General features: G+C 34.6%; 1 protein-coding gene across 2 annotated transcripts; it reads left to right on the plus strand.

Moving 5' to 3' along the window:
• Positions 1-395: 395 nt before the first annotated feature.
• Positions 396-20,802, plus strand: LOC144454017 (uncharacterized). Of its 2 annotated transcripts, XM_078145420.1 has the most exons (6): positions 396-533; positions 9,260-9,440; positions 9,989-11,110; positions 12,427-12,581; positions 13,476-13,541; positions 16,738-20,802. In XM_078145420.1, exons 2-6 carry the CDS (start codon positions 9,291-9,293, stop codon positions 16,907-16,909), a joined length of 1,665 nt encoding a protein of 554 aa, XP_078001546.1. In that variant the 5' UTR covers positions 396-533; positions 9,260-9,290; the 3' UTR covers positions 16,910-20,802. The 2 variants fall into 2 exon arrangements, with proteins under 2 accessions (XP_078001546.1, XP_078001547.1); XM_078145421.1 differs by lacking the exon at positions 13,476-13,541.
• The last annotated feature ends 1,290 nt before the right edge of the window (positions 20,803-22,092 follow it).

Consider the following 22,092-nt stretch of genomic DNA (forward strand, 5'->3'; position numbering starts at 1 on the left):
AAACGACCAACTGTAGGTGTAATTATAACGAAATCATGAGCATAAGGCGGTTAGAATGATGAAATATGTTATAACTTTTGGTTAAAATTGAACATTTGTCCATAAGGAAATTGCGACAGATCAATACACTGAATAGGTTATTTTTGTTGCGGTGGAAACGAGAGATAGAGTCCTCCTCCAGCCGTTTGCGTACATTTATAATTATTTAAAAAAAAAATACTTCAGTAAAATACAAACAGATGTAAAAAGTAGAAAATATTCCGCTTAAAGTATAACTATATATCGTCTACTATTTAGAACATCCCCATAAAAGAATAGTATCTTCCTATACCTTTTCCCTCACCTATCAATCAATTTATGCCCCGCCTCCAAAATCCAGGTTGCCACAGAAAACAACAGTCACACTTGGATACAAGGGTTAGACGATTGCCATTTTCTCACCGGGAATTCTATCCTTTCCTGGGACTTCTGTCACCACAAATATAGTCAAGAGGATACAGGTTGTATCCAAGAGTATCCTGGATGTGATCAGGGTAAGTCCTTTGACGTAAAAATCCGAGATTTATGGACAAAAATGATCACGACTATTTGTTACACATGGGGCCTCGTTAACGGAACAATTTAATGCCTAATTCGACAATTTTCAAGGGCTTCATTTATCAATAATTAGATTATGTCGTATTAATTTAGTTATGACAAAACTGTAATCGACATAAATTTCACTTAGTGGTCTCCAGATGTCGCATCATTTCGTAATTTAAATCTTTAAATTTGAGTTGTTTGTGAACACACCGACCGAATGTGTGTGGTCACAGGTGTCGAGTAGGACAGTAGCCATCTTTATTTTAAGAGCAGCGTCAATTTACGGCTATCGAGCGATTGATTTTTATATCTAAGGCATAAAATAAACACATCTGAAATGTGATCATTCCGGGAAAGAACTAACTATCCTTATAACATATATCTTTAGTAAAAAGTAGATAACGAAATGATGAAGAATAGTGTACTAACACGAATTTTTTGTAGAAATGATAACTCGAGAAACAAAGACAGGTAAGCCCCAGGTAAAGTACAACTGATATTAGACAGGAAATACGCATATTCATTTTAAACCATGGAAGATTATCACTGTGTAAATATAAATTAATAAGTATATATGATATGATAAAAAAAATCAGGAGTATATGCAAGTCTGTTATTTCAAGCACAGTGTTGTTATGAAAATTTATACACAACACGTACTTCTGACATAAGTGGGTTATCACATAACCGTGTCTTTACAAAACAGAGCTGATAAGTTTGAACAGTAATAGATATAGTCCTGCCTTCAGGCCATTCCCTCATTTCTGGAATGGAAATGAAATAAATTGTATTAGAAGGAATAGGAACTATAAGGGAAACGACAAACACTGCCCCAAGACTTTTAACAGAAATTCCATCCAACCAGGATTTGATTTCCACTATAAATGAAATGAAATGAAGTGTACTGCTTTAGGATAGATTCCAACATCAACAGCTGTATTGAATTCTTACAAGGTTTTCTAAACCTACAAAATATTTCATGAAAATAGAGGACTTATAGAGCTAAGCCTAGAGACTTGTTGGGGCCACAGTCATAGAATGTAGTTTCAATGACATTCTATGACCATAACATGCCTCTGGGCTCAGTAGCCTTGAACTCGATAGGTTGATTTCAAAAGTGTACTGTAGTCAATGAATTTATGATAAACTGTAGTACTAAATATCACATTATTTTTGGGAGAACTGAGAGAATATTTATGAGTACAGTTACAAATTTGTACATTGCGTCATCCAAATATTGGTTTCACATTCATCATTGTAATATACAAATATATATCCCCATATTTAATACTGTATTATTATGTGGTTGTTTTCATTTTTGAAATGTGCAATGATCCAGAAAGTGAAAGTTAAAGAGTTGTTTTGGATTTATGGCATTGAAACACTCTTGACGAACAAGTTCAGTACCAAATTTGTGTCAGTGAAATCTGTATTCAGTGAATATTCAACATATTTACAGTTTAACTTACTACATGTAGATGTAACTTGTGTTAGGGTTATCACTAGAAGTAATGATTAGGGGTTAAGTTTATAAGTGTAACATCAGCTGTTACCTTAGTAGTAACATTCAACACAGATTATAAAGTGTAGTTTATTGACATCTCTGTGTGCTACTGATTGTTGGCATCTCTGTTAGCTCTGGAAATTTGCACTCGGAGAACTTTCTATTGATGTTTTACCTGACAACCATACACAGGAAGTATCTCTACAGTGTTGGGGGGTGTGGGGTAGGGGGTCAAGTCATATTTACTTGTTAGATTGTTGTAGTATAGTTTATTTGTGCTTGTTTACTCTCTATTTTTCAATATACACTTTTAGTAATTCTGGGAATTTTTGTGTGTACTGAAATAAAAACGATATTCAATTGCAAGGTGTTTTATACTCTCCAACAGTCACAACTGAAAATCTTACCCACAATGTTTCATTTACCCACATGTCCTGAGAATAACTTCTGAGTATTACATTGTGTAAACTTTGTCAACAAAGTAATGTATGTTGTTGTATAAACAATTGACAACATCTTGAATGGGCAATTCCTCTCTAGAAATGCAGTTTTGAATCTTTAAATTTATGCAGTATTAAGTTATAAAGTTGTCAGTCATGATGGGTGAATGATTAGTGTGGCTGGCTTTGAATCTGCAGGTTGCAGGTTTGAGCCCCGGCCATCGCTGATGTTTGTTTCTGAATGGCTAAAGTCCTTGAGCAAGATTTGAACCACGACTGTGCCTCAGTCAACACAGCTGTATAATTGGGGGACCTGGTAGGATAGAGGTTGTAATATGAATGCTTTAATCCAATGACTGCGATGGATTGTATGCTCCCCAGGGAGTTCAGGAAGTATAAAGGACCATTGTAACGCTATAGATCCATACCAGGAGTTATAATTATAAAGCATGTTTAGCACAAAGTGGGAAAGTGCTACTTGTATAAAAGCTAACATTATTATTAAATTTCTTTGCAGTAATACAGAGTTGAGTATTTTAGTTGAGTGATAACTATTAGATGTAAATCACCCTGATTACTATCAGTCATACTTGTATTAACAGTTAATCTTTATGACTAAGGTGTGATGAAAAAAACCAAATTCCATTAAATGTTGTGAACAATTATTGGTCAAAATATAAAATACATAAATCAGAAACAAACAGCATATTGAAATCATAGTTTTTACTGTATAATGATCGGGTCAACTGTTCTTATAGGTATTCTTAAAGTGTGCCAAATTAAGGTATGCATTTTACGAGACACAGGTATTTAATTTTTATGACCTTTTATGTGACTGCATACACAAGTGTAAGTAGTTGTAAGCATTCAATTACAGTGTACTGTGAGACTTATAACTCTAGTGTAAAGACCCCTGACTACATGTAACTCCAATGATATATGCAAGGTCACACTACATGTACTATGACAATGGTATTGTTGGTGGCAACCAACCTTAGGCTGCTTGACTTCATCTATTGTTGTACAAGTTAAACAATGCAATGACATGTGATGATTGATGTACAAACCATGTCCCTAGTAAGTCATTATGTCCATGTTCCAATCTCATGTATGGCATATCTCATATACCTGATATTACATAGTGTTTCTGAGGTTGTGAACCCGTGGTAACAGAGAAGTGGAAACCTAGAAAAATTAATGTAATTTAATTTCACTAAAATGGACAGTGGTAACATGTTTTGGGAACAGTGCTACAAAACTACTTGTCGTTGTTGTGACTTCATTTTCAATGAGTAAAGTAAACAGTCCAGTTACTCTGCTGTCAGTGCATGGTTACATTAATATTTTGTTATTGGATTTTGTAGAAAATTTATGGTATTGATGTGTGTGTGTGTGTGTTTCAGACACAAATGATTATTTCCCACCCACAAAATTAATTAACTGAATTGTGTGCATACATGTATCTGAACAAAATTCATGTCCCCAGAGAGGTTTGAACAATAACAGTTTTATCATATTTGATATCGGATAAAAAATTTGCTGCATTTCCATTTATTGGTATGCATAATTTTGTGGATCTATGTTTTAAGCCAGTGAATAAATTGATCTGAAGATGCTAAAACAAACCACACCATGAATTATAAACACATCAATTTTACATTTCAAAATCAACAACTGGTGTATTATTTTTCGATCATAAAATCAACAACATATTCACTGAAAATTGTTAAAATAGCAATAATTTGACATTGTACATGTACATGTCAATTGCAGGTCTATTTCATCTGTAAGTAGTAGAGTAATAAGTTGAACATGTGTGATTCAATGATGATTTGGGTTGGAACCAAAAATTATTTTGATTGGATATATTGCACCATATTACAAAATGTATATGTACTACTATACAAATACATGTATATTCACCCACAGGAGATTCAATACTGTTCAGGGTGTGTGATATTATGAGTAAGTCATCACCAGTATATCTAACAAAAGAGTTTCAAAAAATGTTTGAGTTGCAGCAGCGCTAGTTCAGCTAAAGATTTACCAAAATAGAGAGTCTGTTCAAACAGTTTAATATTGGGTATGGATTATATACATTGTATGTGGTACATGGTTACAAATATAGACATATACCATGTTGATTATAGCATGTATTGTAATTGACCACTAGTTTAAACAATGTTCAAGGTCTCTGCCCCTCAACATACATAATACAAATATATTTATAGATAGTAAGTGGATTTATAAAAGTACAAATATATAAAGGTGATTTTGTACCCTACTTTAAAGTACAAAATTAATTCAATATGAGTGAACCATGAAAGAGTGCTGTGTTTGTCCTCATAAATGTATAAATAGTTTTGTGTCAAACTGCCATCATAATTAATATAGATATATATTGACACAGTCAGTGTTATCAATTTTTACTTTTGTATATTCTAGAATAGCCATACATGTAGTTGCATGGTTATTGCAAATATACACTTTTTTTTTTTTTTTTTTTAAATTACTGAATGATTAAAAGATTACTTCATTGTACATGTAGTACGGTATTCCTAATTATTTCATGGTTAAATGTAAACAAGAAATAGATGATATTAATTTAAGATAGCCAATATAGAAATATTCAGAGACCAGACAAATTTTGAATTATGCTCATTTTCATAATGAAATACTTGATTATATTGATGTGCAAGGTCATTAGAAACAGTTCAAAAGGTCTGTATCATTAATTATTTATGCTTCCCATAGTGAGTTGAAAAGCGAAATGACAGAGTTGGGAGAAATATCAAAGGTCAACATGCATCTCTGCCACGACAATGTGTGTCTACATCACTGGTTCTGCTTTGTTCGAAAAATATGAGTCGAAATGTTCAAAATTGCCATTACTTTCCCTGATTTTTCTTTGACATTGCTGGCGCTGGTATAATTATGTTGTTCTCCAACATTTTTCTTAATTCAGCTGGAAAATAATTGTGGCCTAAAGGTTGTCATAACCTAGGGGGCCTTTGTCACTACAATGCTGGACGTAATGATTACTCGTCTAGCAACTTGTAGTGACAAAGACCCCTAGGTCACTCATATTTTCCTAAGCAGAACAAAAAAAAATATTGGGGAATAACACCTAAATGTGTATATTGCAATTTACTGTTAGTGTTTAAGTAACCTGTAGGCAAGCTGTATTTTCAAATGTGAAATTAATTTGTTTGTTATCAGTTCATTTTGATATATGGGGTCAGACAATGGACATGATATCTACCATGATAAAAAACACAAGTTCAAAGGTTAAAGTAAGGACTCAAGTGATCATATTTTCTAAATATACATATCTATGTGATAATTTCTAAAAATACATGACTGTCTGTATGTACAATGTATGTATTGACAATCTATCATAAGGCATCATGGTAGTATCATATACGAAAGTAGGCTGTAACATATGTTGTGCATGTCAGCCTTTACTTAACAATCACAGACTGATAGCGTGGCATGAATGTTGTACATGTACGTCACAGACTAAAAACAGTCATTATGAAATATGGTATGGTACAGGTAGCATACTTTGAACAATGGTTATTGTTCTACTTTCTATACATTTTAACAATTTTAATTTTGGCTGAATTCATGTACCATCAGACATCTATACAGATCCTATGATAGCAATGAAAAAGCAGTTCTCAGCTTTATACGAAAAAAAGCCCCAATTTTGTTTCCTAGTGTGTCCCATAGTCATTATCCTATAGACAATTATTATAAATTGTTCTGACATCTAAGAAAGAGTCAATTCCGCTTCAAACATTTCCTGCAATCTGGTTTAATCAGTCACTATATAAAGAACCAAATTATACTATGTTCCTTGTTATTGGTTGCCATTGTACACTCATTTCTCTTTTCTTTTGATGAAGTAAAAGTTCTTCCTGCTGTGTATTTATTGATTGACTGGTTTCCTTATTTTCCAATATTGCTATGCCTGAGTGATTCTATACACTTCATTATTTTCCCATATTGCTATGCCTGAGTTGATACTGCACACTTCATTGGTTGTTGTCAATGTCATTTATTCAAATTCAGTATTGAATTACTTTTTATATTCAATAAAATGAATGCTATGAATACAGTAAAATCGCAGTAAAACAGAATAAAATCTGTTTAATGACATGGTTTAACATGATAATAAATACTACATGTTATATAGAGGTTGGCCATTTGTTGTGATCCCTTGAAGTTGGAGTTGATCACAGGCTTGCACCCATATCTTGCCATGCATACCGTACAGGTAGCCTATAGGTGGAGGGATACAGACATTTGGGGGATCATTTGTCTGAATCACACAAATAGTATGAAATTAACATATTTATATTACTTTACTTTTGACTTCACAGGCTGTGAATATGAGGGTCTACATATGTGTATATGATAGATAATAATAATTTGATAGTTTTACATGTACACTGTACCTTGACATTAGTTGAAATGATAACCTAGGATAGCCCTTGATGTATAGGATAGCCCTTGATGTATAGGATAGCCCTTGATGTATAGGATAGCCCTTGATGTATAGGTATGTAGGTATATTGTGTCACCTGCTGTGATAATATAATCAGGCACTTACATGTATAATGTATATACATGTATGCTGATAGTATCAGCATATAAATTAAATAGACTAACATAAAATGATACTCTAAAAATACTTGATATCAGTCGTTTATTAATTGTCCACTCTTAACAATAATGTAATCTTTAAACTTAATACTACTACCACCATGTAACTGATAAAATACACAAACACAAAAGTGATAAGATAAAATTGTTGTAAAACATTCCCTGTTTTATGATACCACAGTGTATGACACCAAAATGTATATCACATAATCTAAACCACAAAGATTGTTTTCTATAATTTTATCCTAATAATATATATTAATTGATTAGTCTCTATGTACAGTAATTTGTAATATCATGTTGACAGTAATCCTATAAACACATTTTAGATGTCAGTCTAACTGCAAATAAATCTAACTGGATCCCTGACTACAAATGTTACTAGGCGGCCAGTCCGATTGCATATAAATCTGTTAGACTTGGAGCCCACCCTACATATTGCATAGTTGAATGTACACTGTGTTGGTATGGAGAAAGTAGTCATGCTTATATTGACACAGTGTTTGACATACAGATGTGAAAACATTGCATGTTTTGCATGGATGCCTTCATATACTCTTAGCAAACAGCTTTATTGACTTATTGTATGTTTTAACAATACCATATGTGACAGCCTTGATTCAAAACCAAATGTTAGCTTTACATTACAGTACAGAATTAACAATTTCAATTGTTGTCCGAGATGTTTGCTCTTGGATGCTGCAGTATACACATCATGGACCAAATTATTGTTATTCAGCATTTAGTGTGACTTTCAGTTTACTCATGAATGAAATAACAAATGTACAAGAATTGACAGTATCAGTGGATTTTATTCTATATACAATGTAGATTATAATGGATGATATTTCTAATTATACAGTACCAGTTGACATTTTTTGAATTAGTCTTACATGAGGTTATCAGACATGTTTCATTGTTATCATTGAGTGCAGTCATAAAGTTAATCCTTTGTAATAAATTGCTGCCAATATTGATTAACAGCGAATAGAACAAAGAATTTAAAGTGGCCATATTACTTCACATATCTGGTAGTCATGGCATAATTCACGTCTAGACTATAAACTGTATAGTTTCTAAGAGTTTCATTGAATGTTGACCATTTGCCAATTTGATATCAAATTGTGACATTTGCCATGCTACTGTTTCCCAGGAATTAATCCAGCCTGTGGATTTTTATATACAGATGTAGATTTATCAAAATGTGTCATCAATAAATTCCATACATGTCTGAATTTGATAAATAAGTCTCAGAGTTTTCTAGGAAGATTGAAGTTTTGTATATGTAGGAATTATTTTGAAATCTGTTAGCATTGAGTGGCATTACCCCCAGTAATGTCTATGATACAACAACTGTTACTAACACATTATAAATGCAGTCAACTGTTCACCTAATATCATACAATCCATGGCTAAGATTATTTGAATTAATCTGTCTAGTACTAGTAGTAAAACCTAGTCACCCCACCCCACTCCAGTACTACAAAATCCATTTTGTATGTGTAAATAGGAAAGATATTGGGTGTCCATATTTGAGATGATTGTGGTGCTTTTGTGAATGTTGGATGTTTCTTACAGAAGAGGTCATTTTGATGAAATTTGCATTTTTCTTGACGATGTTCATATTTCACAGTATTTTTAATAACTTGGTTTCTGTAACGCTATATAAATTATAATTACACCCTAAATATACGTGTAGGGTGTCAGGCTTTAGAGGGTTAAATCATTGAACCAAATTTATTAAAGTACATTGTACCTGGAAAAGAAATGAAATATTGATTTTGTTATTGATTGGTAAGAATCACATTTATCTTGTCTCAACATTTTGATTGGGACTTAGGTAGATGTCAAAACTGTCAACAAATAAATCAGTTAAAAACATGCCAAGCAAACAGTGTATTAATACCTTCTATTTGATGTAGAGAGAAAAAAGTAATGTACAATAAATTTGATCTCCATTGTGCAGTACAGTGTATGTGATGACGTATAAATGTGAGTGGATATTCTAAAGATAAGGGTTTTCTATAGACTCATGTCTTCTATCTACATGGATATCTTCTTACAGGAGCTTGAAGTCAACCTGAGGTCGTGCCACAATGAGTTTTTCAGCTTTGGCAACAAACATGAATGGTGACATCAGTCACGATAACCATGGAAACGGTGATGTCACCCAGAGTAGCCATGGTGATGCCGACAGTGTAGATAAAGAATTAGATTGGCTGATTGACAAGACAGATGACTCCAAGGTAAGACAATAGATGATGTCATTATGATTGTTGTCTCCAACCATACAGCTGTAGGGAGGGGTGATAAACAAATCAATTGAATGTTACATGTATATGCATTCAGACTCTTGTCAACCTTTATCATATCCTTTGACCAGCAACGGTAACTACCCTAGCATTATCACAACCGTAACTACCCTAGCATTGTCATAGCCAGGCAACATATATACATTACAATGTACCATGTCAACACATAGACTGGAGGGTCTATGATCAACATTACAAAACCATAGATTCTATTAATGTCCACTGGATTCTAGACTTAATGTGGTAATGTGGATGACAAATAGGTATTTAGTTTGAAGAAAACAACTATACTATCTTTTTCTACTCAAAAAAATAATGTGGTTCAACATAGACTAATTGTGTGTTTGTGACTGAATAAATTGCAGAAAGAAATTGCAAACTAGGAAAGGAACCATATAATACAAATAGAGGTTTTGTATAGAACAGTTACTGACATTTTGCCAGATTACGTTAACAGAGTTGATTTGTTGTCATCCTTACAGAATGGTGATGAACTAAAGTTAGACAGTAATGTAATAGCAGATGGAGACTTCATTCCAAGGACAGCTTCTCCAGAACCAGGAGATCATAGTGATCTTCCTCCTAGGGCATCTTCTCCTCAGAATGGAGAAGTTGGAGAAGATCCTTATTCACGATCCCCATCCAGACTAGATGCAGATGAAGATGAACAGGAAAATGATGATTATGAACTCACCGATGAACAGAGAGAGGCAGAACTACTACTGCAAAAAATGCGAGAAGAAGGATCATTTCCCACGGAAGACCCTCCAGAATATGATGTGACAGAAAGAATCAAACAATTAAATGAGGAACTAGCAAGGGAAGGAGAAATAGAGGAGAAAAAAGATAGAAAAGTGGGATTTAAGGAAGTGATTGAAGAAGTTCACCCAGATTCTGATGACGAGGGGGAGGGGCAAAAAGATGAACAAAATGAAAATGAAACTGAGAATGATAATAAAGAGAAGATGAAAGATTTAACAATAGATGATGACAATGAGTCCAAAGAACAAGGAAAACAATCACATGACCACAAAGATGAAGAAGGAATTGTTATTGAAAGAAATGGAAAATTTGAAGTTGTGAAAGTTAGTGATCTATCTCCAGAAGAACGAGCTGCACATGGACTTGAACCAGCTAGTAGTAATAGCAGTTCTAGCAGTCTTAGTAGTAATACCAGTAGTAGTGGTTCCATGCAGCCAGCTCCACCATCACACCCACGTCCTGCCACGGCCACCGGAAGCAGTGGAAGTAGGCGGAAAATTGTAAATTCATCTGGCTCACAGAGAGCTAGTTCTGCTGGAACACAAAGACAAACTAACAACAGTTATAATGAGGAGGACAATGATGATGTGTTTGATAGTTCTAATTATCAAGGTCATAGTAGGTATGGTCTTACACCAGAACAAATTGAATATAAAAAAGAACATTCCAGAATAATGGCACAAAAACGAAAGGAAGAGGAAGAGAAGGAAAAAGAGAAACAACAACAGAAACGAGAAGAGGCAGAGAGTGCTTTCCAGGCCTGGCTGGAAAAAAAGAGGGAATCAGAGGAAGATAGGAGAAAAGAAGAACGAGAAAGAAGGAAAAGAGAAAAAGAAAATCAGGTAAGGATATGTACAAGTTAGTGTAGTGTTGGTAAGGATATGTACAAGTTAGTGTAGTGTTGGTAAGGATATGTACAAGTTAGTGTAGTATTGGTAAGGATATGTACAAGTTAGTGTAGTATTGGTAAGGATATGTACAAGTTAGTGTAGTATTGGTAAGGATATGTACAAGTTAGTGTAGTATTGGTAAGGATATGTACAAGTTAGTGTAGTATTGGTAAGGATATGTACAAGTTAGTGTAGTATTGGTAAGGATATGTACAAGTTAGTGTAGTATTGGTAAGGATATATACAAGTTAGTGTAGTGTTGGTAAGGATATGTACAAGTTAGTGTAGTGTTGGTAAGGATATATACAAGTTAGTGTAGTGTTGGTAAGGATATGTATAAGTTAGTGTAGTATTGGTAAGGATATATACAAGTTAGTGTAGTGTTGGTAAGGATATGTACAAGTTAGTGTAGTATTGGTAAGGATATATACAAGTTAGTGTAGTGTTGGTAAGGATATGTACAAGTTAGTGTAGTGTTGGTAAGGATATATACAAGTTAGTGTAGTGTTGGTAAGGATATGTACAAGTTAGTGTAGTGTTGGTAAGGATATGTACAAGTTAGTGTAGTGTTGGTAAGGATATGTACAAGTTAGTGTAGTATTGGTAAGGATATATACAAGTTAGTGTAGTGTTGGTAAGGATATGTACAAGTTAGTGTAGTATTGGTAAGGATATGTACAAGTTAGTGTAGTATTGGTAAGGATATGTACAAGTTAGTGTAGTGTTGGTAAGGATATATACAAGTTAGTGTAGTATTGGTAAGGATATGTACAAGTTAGTGTAGTATTGGTAAGGATATGTACAAGTTAGTGTAGTATTGGTAAGGATATGTACAAGTTAGTGTAGTGTTGGTAAGGATATGTACAAGTTAGTGTAGTGTTGGTAAGGATATGTACAAGTTAGTGTAGTGTTGGTATGTGCAAGTTGCAAGTTAGTGTTGAAGAGATTTCAGCATTGGTAAAACAAGTCAGAAACTAAACATGAAGATTTTGTCCAGAGTTTAATTTATAGAACAACCCAGATTCAAAATACCAAGTTTTGTTCAAAGTTCAGAAGAGAAACAAATAATCTTGATTAAAAATGTGATGTTAGTATAAATATAATTTTGAACTCAATGGATTTCATGTAAATATTCTCTCTCTTTCTATTGTATAAATCAAGAATTATTTGAGAAGTTTATCACTTTTAGATTTTATGTGTAACTTTTCTAATTGTATTCAAACTTTGTAAAATACATGCATACATGATTTGTGTTTATGAAATTACAGGAGGAACGTGATGCAAATGGGGCATATAAAAGTTGGCTGAAAACCAAGAAGTGTCAAAAAAAGAAAGAGAAACAAGAACAAAAACAGAGAGAGGAAGAACAAAATAACGGTTATGCTTTGAGGGAAAGAGGAGAGTGTGAAAGAGCCTATAAAGAGTAAGTGAAATAATGCAGTTTTTGGAACTATATTTTCTGATTTGTTTTTGTTGGATACATGTATTACATTGTTGCCAAGACAGGTCATATCCACAACTGTGAGTCCTAAATTGTCATGGTTACCTTTATAGTTACTAAGACAATGGGGGCTAAACGCAGTATGCCCAAACCACGTTGAGGACGTCATGTCAGGATCATGTGCCTATGTGGTCTTGGAAACACCAATCTTGCATTAACAGGTACACTTGACAAATAACACTGCTTAGCATAGTGTACTTCAACAATAAATATTGCAACGACCCCCCTCCCCCCCCCATCACATCCTATGATCCTGCGAGCATGACCCTTTGCCTTTGACCTGACAGGTTATTTGCTGGTGAGGTTTACAAACAATACAGAAAGTTTACTTGAATATAAATGTAATACATACTTTTTATAGAAACGGTTTTCTTTACCTTGTACATAATGTCATGTACATATCATGTGTAGTGTGTATGTTGTTGTTGTTGTTGTTGTTGTTGTTGTTGTTGTCCAAGTACTGTAAAACCAAATGTATTTCACCCTTCAAACTGTATTGTGAAAGCATTTGGTCCCGTTAAACTTGATATTTTACCCTAGATTACCTTCCTCAAATAAATTCCCATTCATGTCTTTCTTGTAGTAGTATTTACCCCTATAGTAATGCACAAATAACTGTCCACCTCTCACGTCACCCTCTCTGGCTAATGTATAAATGCACAGTCACTATTAAAAGTAAGCAGTAACTGAATTTCACACCGAACATTGTACATTGTCACTATCATAAAGTCATAACTGCTTGTTGTCATCCATATCTGACCATTATCACTGCCTGTGTGTGTGTTTTGATAATATCTTCCTCCTTCTGATCTGCAGCCAAGAACTATCCAATTCAAATGGTAGCTTATCCAGCGGTAGCTCACGGCCCCTGGACCATAATGAGTAAGTTAATCTAAAAATTATTGAAAAAAAAAGAGAAAACGAACAAAAAGCTCCCTCTAATACTTGCCATTGTGGTGTTACATTTGATATCTGTTGTCACCATACAAATGTAGCAACCTCAGTGCTATATACTAGTATTACTAGTATTTTTGGAACATGTCCTCAAATGCCAAACTGAGTTTATAAAGTATACCTACTACATGTACATACTTATTAAATTCTTTACTTGAAAGTTTGGCTGCAGGTCTATTTTCCATTCAGCTTCCTTCATTAAATGCTAACAACAATAATTAGTGCTACATTTGTAACCCTTGCTATACTGCCCTCACATGCTGCTCTGTGTACATGAATGAAACACAATCAAACATGGCTGCTGTACATTACCATGCATTGCCAACATGCTGTATGTTACCATGACATTGTCATGACAACCTTTGTGAGAAACAGTGTTTCCAGAGAGCTCAGTGATTATCCATGGAGTCAGATAAAGATGTGTGCAGAATGAAGCACAGAGTATTATTGTACTGGTATTATGTTGGTGACAATGTTTAAAATGGATATTGTTAGCTATCAAATAGTTTACCCAAGCTGGTATATACAATCTGTACAATTATACTGTATGGCGTGAAATAACCAATGTGATTTTTACTTTACTGATAGTGCTTGATTGGCACAATATAGTCTCAGTTACCCAGACTCTCACCACTGAGGGCTGTACCACGAGACCACCCAATGATAGTCTGGGGAAACGTAATCCAAAGTTGCCCGCACCGGAGGTCACACAGTACATTTCTTCCAAGTCATGAAAAATGGACCTGTATGTTGTAATTAAGATGTACATGTATCAGTCACTTGAGACAAGATAACCTGTCTCAAAGGTACCTGGATCATTCAGCCTGCAATGTTGGACATGAAATGTTCCCCAGCATGCACTGCTCTGGGGAAGAGATCTGGTGCACACAACTTTGGATTATGTTTCCCCAGATTCTCGTCTAGGTGGTCTTGTAGTAGAGCCCTCAGTGGTGAGAGTCTGGGTAACTGAGACTAGGGCACAATGTACACATGGTCAGATAACAGTACTATATACTGTTGATTTCAAGGTAATTTTTATAGATGTAAGTGACTTTAATACTATGACATGGTATTGTACTGTGCATTGGAAAGATATCAACAAGACCTAGAATACTTACCCCTACACCCCAGTGACCCCCCCCCCCCACACACCTGCATGCTTACCTACCCCTACACCCCAGTGACCCCCCCACACACACCTGCATGCTTACCTATCCTCACACCCCAATGAGCACATACCCCCACACCTCAATGAGCACCTACTCCCACACCCCAATGAGCACATACCCCCACACCCCAATGAGCATCTACCCCCACACCCCAATGAGCACATACCCCCACACCCTAATGAGCACCTATTCCCACACCCCAATGAGCACCTACCCCCACACCCCTGTTAATTAATGTCATGCTAGATGGTCCTGTTAATTAATGTCATGCTAACATGTTTGTTGGGAATGATTAAAGGAGTAGTACACACGGTGATGAATGTTTCAGTGTAAGGTGACTGTGTGTTCAGTTCGGAGTGGGGGGTGGGGGTGGGGTGGGAACTCACTAGTTCAACTCTGAAGTAATGGTAATTCTCTCCTACTCTAAACAGTCAAGCAATGTTTGCTTTGTCCTAACAATTGACAGTTGACTAATATCTAATTTATATGTAACTGGTATAAATACTGACAGTATTCGTTGCATTGTTTACTGCTACACATCAAACTGCAACTTCAGCCCGAGTGAGGGCAGCATTCCCTCCCCATCATAAATGTATATTCAGTCCATCAATGTTATTGAATGAATGTTTCCAAGACAAGTGCATGTAATGTATGCTGTCGTAGTAAGTCTATGCCACTTGCAGGCCTCAACATTAATTTTTCTGTTCACCTGCCCATTGGGCAGGTAAGTTGGAAATTTATCTGCCCAGCAAATATTTTACCTGCCCATATTTTCCTGGCAACTTCTAGTCACTACTCCTTAAAGTCTAGTCTCCTTGTGTGTGTGCCACTACTTAGCCACCAGTCTAATGTTTTCTGTGGTGTGTTGAACCTTACAATACGAATAACGCTGATGTTTTGTTGGCTAGCCCCAGGTAGGCCCTACAATACTCACAAATAGATAACACTGTCATAGTTAGTTTTCTTCACTTGAACTCCTTCCCCCACTCCTCACAAAACTCTTGTTTTCTCTTCCTTTCATACATTTTCCAATAACTCTCAGATTTACTATTACTACGTCATCTTTTTCACTTTCCTGTGATGTATTTGGTACAGCCACTAAATCTTCACTCGTACTCTCACACAATCGAACAACAACATTCTCACCACCACCATCACCACTTTTTTCTCTTTGCCTTTTCTCGCCTGTTGTCTTTTAACTCTCACTGCTTTCCTTAGGAAGTCCTTCTTTCGAACTTTTGGTGAATCCAAACTTCAACAAACTCGTGATTATTTAACAGTGTGGGATCAACTCGGGTGACGGCAAGATGTCGTTGACATGAATACTGATATTCAAATTTGTCCATGCGTTTTATCGACGTACACTTCCACATATAGAAAGTTGCACTGAGGTCAAGAGGTCATCACATAACTAGTTATTCAATGCACAAGTACAGAGATCGGTGCCTTAGCATCTTTGATCCTGGTTACATTTGAATTAATGAGAAATAGCGAGTGTAGATTTTTTTATTTAATTTATCAAAGGATAATGGTAATTGAATATTTTAAGCTAGGTTTTCAGAATGTTTTTAAAAAAAGTAGCTGCCCAACTAGGCTGATTGCAACAAATTTCATCTGCCCAACAGCAACTTTAACAGGTTGGGCCACTGGGCCGGCGTTAATTTCGAGCCCTGCTTGAGGGCAGAATTCACTGTAAATGTGTGTTGCTGAAAGAGTTCGTAGTATTGTGGTCTCTGCCATGTGAGGGCAGTATTCACTGTAAATGTGTGTTGCTGAAAGAGTTTGTAGTATTGTGGTCTCTGCTATGTGAGGGCAGTACTGATGTATTTTAGCCTGCCATTTGAGAGAAGTATTCACTGAAAATGTACATTATCAAAGTCATTAGTATTTCATACTATATAGATAGCAAAAATGTATATTGTGGAACATTATTTATTTTTTCTTTTATTTTGTAGATGGCTGAAAAAGAAAAGTAGTCAGCTGAAAGCACAAAAGCAAATGAGTCGATCACAGAACTTGAGAAGAAAGCTAGAGGCAAGGAAATCAAGAAAATCACAGAATTTAGCAAAAGCTATCCGTCAAGCACAAACATATAAGTATACAGATTACTATGGTTATAGATATTGAGAACATGTACAGTATTTTTTGAACTTTGAACTCTGAACTCTGATTGGGTTAAAGGGTCAAGATGGAATGCACACTTGACATGTTGTCAAGGAAACTTTATTTTAAAATATTTGCCAAAAACTAGATGTCAAATATCAAGTGATAGTGTGCAACATCAACAAAGCTTGTAAAAATGTTTGTAAATTTAGTTGAGAGATAAATTATTTGTTTGTCAAGGAATAGAAGTATTTTTACTTGGTTGTAAAATTAATTTGTATTTCATTTGTATAAATGTACCACCCTTATTACATCATGTATGTGATTAATTAATGTACATCATGAAAAAAATATTTGAAAATATCAAAAAATTATAAGTGCCAAGGGATAATTTGAATTAAGATATAAAAATCAATATTTTGTGTATTTCACACAGTTAGATAGGTTGCATCAGTTACTTGTTTACAAGATAATTCACAAGTATTTACCTTTTTGTGCCAATAATTAAACTCGTACAGTATACAGAAATGGTGCAAATATCTCTTGAGAACAGTTGTTAGGCACATATGAATGGCAGCCATTTTGGATTTTTTAGGTCATGTAGTGTGGTTATTTTTTTCAGACAAGATGAAGTCCAGATTTAAAGGATATGAAATTGAATAGTAAGATATTATTGCCAGTATGAAGAAATACAAGTAACATAAGAGGTCTATGTAATAGTGACAAGGTCCCTTAGGTTATTGTAATACTATAAAGGCCAAAATGTATGTGTTGTAAGGAGACCTCAACGTGCATGTAACATCTACTTTTTGGTGCAACTCGCTTTGTTTAGAGATATTTACTTCCCTAAAAAATGTACATGACTATTGTGTAGTTTCTCTCCCTGCATCAACCAAAGACAAGTTGTCAGTGCATCAAGCAAAAGGGGACTACTGTAACCTTTCAACTGTAACTTGTAGTCACAAAACAGATTTGTTTAATCTAAGAAGTTTGGTTTGAAAAAGTAATTTTTGGTCCAAATGTTTAATTTGTAGAGATTAACAGTACATAATTATATTCTATAATATCACAATAAATGTGATATTAAAAAGTCTCAATTACAGTAGCTGTCAATGACTTGTCTTTTGAATGACACATTGTAAAAAGGTCATATGGATGACGATTGGGTATTTATTTTGGATTTTTAATTTATAAAACAATTTTATCAACATGGCTTGCTACTTGCAAAATGAATGTGAAACAACCTATACCAAGTCCTTGTTTGTAACTCAGTAAATTCCAAAAGCAATAGCTGTTTACAATGTATTGAGTTACAAACACAGACTGGGTCTACAGTGTTTCAGATTGATTTTCCAAGTTGTAGGAAACCATGATAAAATTGTTTTATTAATAAATACTCAATCCTCATCCATATGGCCACTTTGATATAATAATATTTTGGCCTTTATAGTATGTCACAGTAGAGTGCAATTATACCACATACAATGTAAGATAACCAGATTTGTAGACAGTCAGAATTATGTCAGTCTGATGTCGTAACCATGGCATGGAGTTAGTATTCTGGTTTTGAATCTTGTGTATGGTATAACTGAATGACTTCACTGAGGCTTCACATTCTTGGTAAGCCTTTAGTGCCAAAAGAAATGATATTAATGAAAAGGTTTTTGCTTCCTTTATACTAAAAAATAACTTTTTTTTTTTTCTTCGAAGATTCAGGTAATTTACATTTAAATATAAATGTATAGGAGTAATTCCATGTACATTGTATATTTATACAGCACTAGTTGTTATCTCTATTAATTTGTACAAAACAGAAAAAGTAGGGGGGTTTGTCTATTTAATGTTTGTATTTTTAGATTTTGTCATTTTACCATGGCAACATAGGAATGATGTATTAATCCTGTGCCTATATTTAGCTTTTCATGTAAATAGTTTTTTTTGGGGAGGGTGGGTTTACAAATTTTATCAACTCTTCCCATGGCAAAATATATGTATTGACTTTGTTGTGACCTTTGACCTAATTTCTTTATTAACCACCGATTAAAAGGACTCTTGTCTTCCTCAAACCCTTTGTAAAAGTGCTTTTACCGACAACGTCCTAAAAATACAACATGGTGTATTAAATAAATATTCAGTCTTTGACATTTGTTCCTAGTGGACGAAAATGTGGAAATATTTTTAATTTTGGGTACGAAAGTGCATCTAAAAATGAGAAATGAATGTCAGACACAATTTTCCACAGTTGTGTTCAAATTGTGATTTCCCACAATTCATTGGAAGTTGGGTTCAAAGGTCAGTAGTGAATGATTTGGGTATCAAGCATTGTACAATACCATTTTCAAATCCTAATTTGGGGTTTATTATATTTGTATGTGGCTATGTACTCTAAATATTTTCGTTTTAAAGAGAACTTTCTGACATTCTGTACATTTCAGTCTCTCTTATGTTTTTAAAAATGTATCTGTTAATAAAACTGTTGATTTTTAGAATGCTTCTTTACGACAAAATGTTGAATTTTGTTTTGATTAGGTTTAACAGGATCAGCAGTTTTTTGCCTTTGTTTATTTTGCTTCTTTTTTATTAAAATTGTAAGAAAAGTTATGTGTCTTCAAATACAGATTTACCGGTAGTCAAAGATATTGTATTTCATAACTTGCATGATTTCTGAATGTACAGCCTTTGCACGTTATACAGCCCAAATAATATAACTATCTAAGTTTGTCCTTTTTAAAAATAAAATTGACTTTCTTACATACCACAGTAGTTATAATTAATCCATACAATGTAAATCATTTGAATTGGAGAGAGAGACTGCTTTCAAGTTTTCTGTATTTTCATTTATTTTCTTAATTTCATTATTTGTCAAAAATATTGATGCTGCTGGCTTGTGATCTGGACTTTTTTTTAAAACAGGGAGTCTTATATATTTTCTATTCTTGCCTTCTGTAATAAAATCTATGAAAATGATAACCTGAATTTACACATAGTTAAGTAGTCTAATTATGAAAATCATGTTCCATATTTGGTCATCAGCATTTGACATTTTATGACGTGGCTACCTATTGGCTGATGCCATGGTTTCTGTGTTTCACAGCCAATGAAAATCCACCATATGAGCTATTGCAATTGATTTCAGTGTCAGAGACCACCTATGAATGTGATAATAGACAAACATATTAAATCAAAATTTATGAATTCACAAGTCTGTACATTACCATAATAGTGACTTATTGTATAAAATACTATTCTGTTTATATAGAAGGCCAAAACTCTTTACACTTGACATATTGAACTTCCATTGTATATATAACATTAAAAAACAAAAAGTCTTGATTTTTCTCAGAGAGAAAATATGGATAAATGATGTTTTATTTTTCACATTGCCTTGTATATGTTACTGAACTGAAAGTATTTTGATGGAAAGTAGGTATGTTTGTCCCCAAGGACACAGACACTCTGTTAGCCATTATCGTAAAAACCACAAGCACTGTCTAAGATGCCTCTGTCATTGCATCACTGAAGAAAGAGGGGCTTGTGGGAATGTATCATGTATGTTTCTAACACTTACAAGTTGAATAATCATTTGGAGTTGAAAACAAACTGTGAAAATAAATTTGAGACTGCTAGCTATGCTACTGTATTAGTTGACAAGAACTGGGCATATGTCAAGTTTAGGACAGAAAGCATAAGAAATATTATTTGGATCCATATTGTCTCTCTGATGTAGCTATTTAGTTGACATTATAACCAGTACTACATATTAATATTGCACTATAGTGTATTCACCTGTACTCCATGCATACCATACCTATCACTCTATATGTAGTCAAGTTACAGATATGTCTATCATCTAGTGCTGTAGTCTGTTTTCATGTATAGTATCACTAATCATGGAATAAAGTATTTTTTTAAGTTTATACAGTCTGTGAGTCTTATAGACCGAAAGAGAGGTCGGAGACAGATTGTGTATATATGAGAGAGAGAGAGAGAGAGAGAGAGAGAGAGAGAGAGAGAGAGAGAGAGAGAGAGAGAGAGAGAGAGAGAGAGAGAGAGAGAGAGAGAGAGAGAGAGAGAGAGAGAGAGAGAGAGAGAGAGAGAGAGAGAGAGAGAGAGAGAGAGAGAGAGAGAGAGAGAGAGAGAGAGGGAGAGGGAGGGAGGGAGGGAGGGAGGGAGGGAGGGAGGGAGGGAGGGAGGGAGGGAGGGAGGGAGGGAGGGAGGGAGGGAGGGAGGGAGGGAGGGAGGGAGGGAGGGAGGGAGGGAGGGAGGGAGAGACAGAGACAGAGAGAGAGAGAGAGAGGATGGGACATGCAGTGATAGGTCTCTCATGTCAGGGGTAGAATGAAATATTCTGGTATGAATGATCGATACGAATGTTTCAAGCTGTAACTTTGTGCATGTATGTATGTATGTATGTATGTATGTATGTATGTATGTATGTATTTTATGTATGTATGTATGTATGTATGTATGTATGTATGTATGTATGTATGTATGCATGTCTCTGTATGTATGTATGTATGTATGTATGTATGAATGCATGCATGTCTGTCTATGTATGTATGCATGTATGTATGTATGTATGTATGTATATATGTATGTATAGATTATTCTAGGCGTATTCTATTGGGTTCAATTAGGTGCGTGCAAATTTAAGAACTTATCCCACGTATAACCGTTTATTTATATCACACGCGGTTTTGTTCCATTATATTTAGAAATGTTCGGGTTTTCACCTGGCATTTCTCTGTCTCGCCAATTTTTCCTTTGAAAAAGAATATTTATTTGAAACGTCGGATTTAACAGCAATATATACGGACTGGTTTATTAGTTCCTTATGCATTTCTATGTATATATGTATGTGCGTGTATGTATGCATGTTTGCATGATTCAATCTTGTCATTTTAAAACATGTCTCAATGACTTGGATAATGGCTAAATTATTAACATCCTTGTCACATCTTTGTGTATCAAAGGAGAGGATGCTGATACATTTAATTATCATTTATATACTTCAACTAGTACAATAGACACACAGACAGAGAGGACTAATTAGTGCCTGCTAGTCAGAACTATTTCATAAGTTGATATTGACTCGTCACACTCATCTCTTGCTTGTTTTCTTTTCTCATGCATACCCCAATCCAAACGCCTTAGTTCTTGGAGCATACAAGAGTTTTATAATCTATGCCTACGTCAGGAAATTCACC

The sequence above is a fragment of the Glandiceps talaboti genome, chromosome 3 (genome assembly GCF_964340395.1).
Source record: "Glandiceps talaboti chromosome 3, keGlaTala1.1, whole genome shotgun sequence".
In the NCBI taxonomy this organism is placed as follows: domain Eukaryota; kingdom Metazoa; phylum Hemichordata; class Enteropneusta; family Spengelidae; genus Glandiceps; species Glandiceps talaboti.

Coding starts and splice junctions, on each gene's coding strand:
- LOC144454017 (XM_078145420.1), top strand. CDS start 9,291: ATGAGTTTTTCAGCTTTGGCAACAAACATGAATGGTGACATCAGTCAC. Junction 9,441..9,988: donor ACAAGACAGATGACTCCAAG/GTAAGACAATAG, acceptor TCATCCTTACAG/AATGGTGATGAACTAAAGTT. Junction 12,582..13,475: donor TGTGAAAGAGCCTATAAAGA/GTAAGTGAAATA, acceptor TCTGATCTGCAG/CCAAGAACTATCCAATTCAA.